The 6,000-nt window shown below is 42.2% G+C and overlaps 1 protein-coding gene across 4 annotated transcripts in view; it reads right to left on the bottom strand.

The window, feature by feature from the left end:
- Positions 1–221: 221 nt before the first annotated feature.
- The window catches only part of LOC121437877 (aryl hydrocarbon receptor nuclear translocator), a 69,599-nt gene continuing 63,820 nt past the window's right edge, over positions 222–6,000 (bottom strand). For all 4 annotated transcript variants that reach the window (XM_041637987.1, XM_041637989.1, XM_041637988.1 and 1 more), the window contains 3 exons: positions 3,781–3,928; positions 2,952–3,118; positions 222–2,088 (listed from right to left, as the gene is read on the bottom strand). In XM_041637987.1, coding sequence (XP_041493921.1) covers positions 1,999–2,088; positions 2,952–3,118; positions 3,781–3,928 — 405 coding nt within the window. In that variant the 3' untranslated portion in view covers positions 222–1,998. The remainder of the gene's footprint in view (positions 2,089–2,951; positions 3,119–3,780; positions 3,929–6,000) is intronic.

The following is a 6,000-nucleotide window of genomic DNA, read 5'->3' as shown; positions in this document are numbered from 1 at the left end:
TTACTCACAATGTGTCAGGATCAGGAGGTAAGTGAGGAACAGGGGACTGAGTGATCAGGGCCCTATGATCTCTAATTCCCGAAATCAACTCAACTATGCTTTATGCTTATGTGTCTGGAGCCCAATTAGGGATTCTTTTAGTTGCGCATGTCTGTTATTTATGAGCTGGAAGGGGATAATGAAGCCGCAAACAACATCACACAACACAATAAACTTTTTTATAAAAGAAAAATACTTTGTTTTAAAATCTTTGCTACATGTCATTATTTTTGCCACTGTAAGGCTTAGCACAGATGGCTAACAAGAAAAAACAATCAAAAATAAAACCCTGAAGGAAAAGCAGAACAAAACCCTCAGAGTAGCTTCTCCCTCCCGCCCCTTCTTCAAAAGCCCTGTAATAACTGTACATTATATAGTTCAGATCACATTTAAAAACAAACTGATTATTAAAAAACAAACATTTCATTGGAAACTCAACTTTTTGGTTCTGTAAATTGTGATATAAATATATATGATACTGTATGTGTGCATATAGAATAAAAAAATAGCCTCCTTTTCCACTCTATTGCCTGGCACCAGACTGAAGAGAAACGGAGGGAAACTTAGTACACAACAATTCCTCAGCCTCGCCATGAGCCTCTCCATCCAGGCTCCTTACCCTATGAATACACTTAATACATCTTTTCTGTATTAGTTTAATCTTTCACTTATATACTGACAGGAGTCAGTAAAAAGAAGAAAGAAAAAGGCTACTGATACGTGAGACACACCTGAGGACAGGAAAGGGTGAAGGCAGTAGCTTGTATCTGCGTTTCTATGGCTGTGATTATCAAGTGACCCTGTGCGGATTTGAGTCCGGACTAACAACACATCGACTCACATTTATTTCAAAGCAAAGCCCAAATCCAGGTTTGGACAGGGAGCAAAGGGCAGACTTCAGGAAGACCTACACGTGCTTCTGACAAGGAAGGAGAGGCTAGTATGTAGCAGGGCTATTTGGTTTATACCCTCGTCACTCAGATAGCTGATCCAACAAGCTGAGCTTCCATGCAGAAATAACCTCTCCAGAACACGTGTGACTCTGACAGAAAAATGCAGCATTAACTTATGGGCAAGTCTGAGATTTCTGACAGTGTTTATCTGGCCAGCCTATTTTGATCTGCAGATCTTCCACATAAATTGAGAGCACCAAAGAGGAGTAATCCAGCTTGATCATTAATGTATTCTGTATAAACAGAAGACTGTACATTGGCCTAAAGTTCCATTTTGGCTGGGCATCGGTTTAAGTGCAGCAAAGACTTAATTTAAATACTCTTTGGCTGCAATACTAAACACAAAAATACCTAGAAAAATTACCTTTTTAGGACTCTTTGAAGACCAAGCAGAAAGACAAAGAACATCTGGGACAAACTTTGCATATACTCCCTAACAGGGAGGAAGGACACGACAGAGGGGCTCAGATACACACACACACACACACACACACACAGTCTCTCTCTCTCTCTCTCTCTCTCTCTCTCTCTCTCTCTCTCTCTCTCTCTCTCGTTCCTTTCCAGGGGATTGTTCACCTCCTAAAGCGCCACATATACCTATGAATTTTCATGATCCTTGGTTATGAGGATGTTTCTTTCTCCTCTCCTCCATTCTATTCAGAGTTTGTATTCAAAACAAGCCACAGTCTCCAAGGCAATTAGTGCTGTCAGGTTCTTCTATTCTGCCCCTTGACTCAGGCAAACACCACTTCTGTGCCACTTCTGGTAAGAAGACGTGAGGACACGACTTCCAACCTCACCTGTCTTCAGATTTTCAGAGGACCCTAAATGCCTGGGAACTCATTTCATTTCTTCTATAAATGTTACTTCAGAGTCAAGGGGTGAAGGGGGGTACATATCAGGGGTGAGGGAAGGGAAGGGAGAGGAACTTTTATTCTGTTTACAAAAGATTTGCTTTTAAAAACAAACAGTGATTTCCCCCGCCCTTATCCTCACCCCAATAGTTCTATTCTGAAAAGGGCGGAAACATAGTTAGATCAGGAAATTCTTCATTGTTGTAGCTGTTGCTCTGGTCTCCCAGCATGGACAACATTTCCTAATGAAGAAAAAGATTAGATTTGGGTCACACACCCTTACTTTTATTGTGTCCCCTCAACATTCCCTGCCCACCATTCTTGACCTGCAGAAGCCTCGGCTCACAGCCTTTTTCCTAGTCCTGTCTCCATCTTCCTCCTATAGTTCCTTTATTTTTCTTGTTTCTAGGCCTTGATATTTTTTCTTTTCTAATTTTTTCTGTGCACTGGTGTTTGTCTGCATGTGTGTCTGTGTGAAGGTGCTGGAGGTACAGACAGTGGTGAGGCGCCATGTGGGTGCTGGGAATTGAACCCAGGCCTCCTGGAAGAGCAGCCAGTGCCCTTTACAGCTAAGTCATGTCTCCAGCCCCAGTTGATATTTTCAAAGGAAGAAAATATGCATGCCAACATTTCACTTAACCCCTACAGTCATGTCTGAAATATATCTCATCACATTTGTTTCCGACCAAACCCTATTTTGTCTTCTTTTTGCTGTGTTTTTGACTAGTTTATTCTCTGCCTAAGATTATCCCATTCAATCTTATAGCACCCCTCAGGGGAAAACAGATATTTATGGCTATAATCAGTATGTTCTATGTAGTGTACTTTTAAATTATCCTATTTAAATCCAAAGCTACTTTGAGATGTAGATCTCTGTACATGAAATAAAATAACTTCCTTCATTATCTTTACACAGTGCTTCACATCAGTAATTCTGGTTTGAACGAGTGTGTTCATAATGATCATGACAATTACTGACATTCACCCGTAGTTTTCTGTCTTCCCTTCTGCTCATCTCCTCGTACGACCCCAATCAGTACCATGCATGCTCCCTTCTATCTCTCCTCCCTGACTCACTCTCTCTCCGAAGTATGTATCTACTCACCTGGAAGACCTCAGGCTGGCTAGATGGCTGTGCTGACGCTGGCTGAACATGTTGCTCGTTGGAACTGGACCGATGATGGGGCTGCTGGCTCTGCCACTGTGGCCAGACACCCACACCCTCTGCTGTCCGGGTCTGGAACTGTCCTGAAGTCTGTCCACTCTCAGGAGCTAGAAATGTAGTTAAGGATAAACAGCTTGAATCTATTAATTTCAATGGAGGAGAGAAACCAGCACACAGCTACATAAAACTTAGTAATTTTATGTATGATACCTTCTGCCCGTCTAGCTGCTAACCAATGCCTCTACTTCAAAGCCCAGTTTCAAATTAAGTTTCATTCTCGAGACAGCATTTCTAAAGAATTCTGTTAATTTAAATATGCATTCCATTAAGTATATGTGGGTTTTGTAGTACTAGTGTTGTAAATTTTACAATAACTCATGTGGTTTTTACTGCAAGTGTTGAGATAGTTTTCCTACAGCAACTTTTTATAAAGGTTTTAAAAGTTTATTACTGTTTTGTGTTTGGTGCATGTGAGCATATGTGCTGTGGCTCCCGATGGTCCCAAGACAGCACAGTGGAGTCAGCTTGCTCCTGTACACGGGCTCTGGGGACTAACTCAGGTACTCAGGCTTGTGAGTCAAGCACTTCACCCAATGGGCCATTTCAACATCCTCTCTGCAAGGTTTTTAATTTCAAACAGACTGGGAATTCGCATTTCCTTTATAACTAGGTCAGCACATCAAGGACACAGGGAAACAATTCTAACCACCAAATCCTCCTTCTTTAGTAGTTTGGTTTTCTTGTTATCTTCCCTCTCATCTGAACTTACGGAAGTTGGATGCACGGTTGGTGAGAGCAGGGTAGGCTGCAGTACCCTGGGAGGCCGTGGGAGCACCCGGGAGAGACATAGCACTGAAGGAGGAGGAAGTCTGAAAGTTGCTCACACCAAATTGGGAAGAACGAGTCTTGGCTGTAGCCTGGGTGGGCACCGGGTAGAGAAAAGGAGGTCAGAACAAGGGAAACCTGTGCACTTCATTTCTGCATCAATGCTCATCAACCACTGGATTCCAGACACAGCTCATCACCCGGCTCTACCTGTGGACTTCTGATTTACTCCCAGCTCCTCCTAAAACTATTTTCTTTAGGTAACTAAAAGTACAAAAAGCAAAGAATTACAGGTTTAATAAAAATTATAATAATTAGCTAAGCTCACTGGGTCAAGAAATAAGGGGAAAAAAGACATTAAAATAGAATAGGGACTGATTGATAAGAGGAAGAGGTATCAGTCTAGAGTAGAACAAGAGGTCATGGTCAAAATACATTATACACATACATGAAGGCATTTTAACAAACCCGTTCTTATATATAATGAGCTCATAAAAATTTAAGAATCAACAGAAAGCATGTTATAAATTGCACATGTGTTTAACATATATGTGCAAGTGTGTGTGCACAAACATAGCAGCCAGAGATCAATGTGACTTCAGTTGTTCTCCACCCTATGTGTGTTCATGTACATCTGTGGGCCGGGCGGGGCGGTGGTGGCGCACGCCTTTAATCCCAGCACTCGGGAGGCAGAGGCAGGCGGATCTCTGTGAGTTCGAGACCAGCCTGCTCTACAGAGCTAGTTCCAGGATAGGCTCCAAAACCACAGAGAAACCCTGTCTCGAAAAACCAAAAAAAAAAAAAAAAAGAAAGAAAGAAAATGTCATGTACATCTGTGGGTAGGCGGGTGCATGTACTCACATGTATAGACGCCAGATGCCAATGTTACGTGTCTTCCTTTACTGCCCTCTACCTTACATTTTGTGTTGTTTTTTGAGGCAAGGTTCCTCTCTGTAAACCAGGCTGGCCTGCAACTCACAGAGATTCACCTGCCTCTGCCTCTCAAGTGCTGGGATTAAAGATGTGCACCACCACCACCAGGTTCCACCTTATTTTATGAGACTGGACCTCTCAATGACCCTGAAACTTCTCCATCTGGCTTGACTAATTGGCTAGGAAGTTCTAGGGATCCGTCTCCACTTTCCCAGTGCTGGGAATACAGGTGTGTTCTATCACACCTGATTTACTTTGTTTTCTTTTTAAACATTTTGAGTGCATGAGCACGCACACACATGTGAACACATGCATGCATGAGCCTAGACGTTAGGAGATAACATGCAGGAGTTGGTTCTCTTTTCCACCGTGTGGGTCTTGGGGATTACCATCAGGCACTTTACCACAGAGTCATCTCCCCAGTCCCCAGTAGAGTTTTAGAAATGAAAACCAGGGCATCATTGTCCTCAGTCTGCATTCCATCTCTTCCAGATTCTGTTCCTAAAAGAGTGACCTTTTCCTTCTGACAGGAATATATGTGTATTAGAGGACAATGTGGTGATGGCTCTCTTAGGGAGTTCACACTCACGCTCAGTTATATCTTTCTGAGTGCCTTTCTTTTGCTCTTGAATTTTTTAATAAAAACTCTAGATCTGCTTCAAAAAGAAACTGGAAAAAGATGAAGCCTCATTACTAAGCTCACCAGGAGACTCATGGCTGATACTTTCTTTGGACAACAACTTCCTGCTTTTTCCTTTGCATTTGTTTTTGTTCTTCCTTTTTTGAAACAGTTTACCTCGCTATGTGGCCCAGGCAGGTCTTGTGTGTAGGGACTGAAGCTGTGCACTGTCACACCCAGTGTACTGTTTATTGACTGAGAAACTAGTCATTGTCTCAATATTTTTTATGGAATCATAATTTCTTCTTTTTTTGTTGTTTTTAAGGGTTTCTCTGTACAGCCCTGGCTATCCTGTAACTCACTCTGTAGACCAGGCTGGCCTTGAACTCACGGAGATCCTCCTGCCTCTGCCTCCTATATGCTATGGTTAAAGGTGTGTGCCACCACCAGAGTGGAATCATAATTTCTGCAAACATTTGTAAATACCACAATTTTAAAAATAACTCCGAGGGAGACAATATATGTATGCTTGATTATATCAAAGCCCTGAAAACTATGGCAGTAACTGTCTTCAACCTCAATGCTCATCCTGAACAATAGAGAAATGGATCA

The sequence above is a fragment of the Microtus oregoni genome, unplaced genomic scaffold (assembly GCF_018167655.1).
Source record: "Microtus oregoni isolate MIOR12 unplaced genomic scaffold, Mior012 000054F_ref0000373, whole genome shotgun sequence".
Taxonomy (NCBI): Eukaryota; Metazoa; Chordata; class Mammalia; order Rodentia; family Cricetidae; genus Microtus; species Microtus oregoni.
This window is presented reverse-complemented; position numbering and strand designations above follow the sequence as displayed.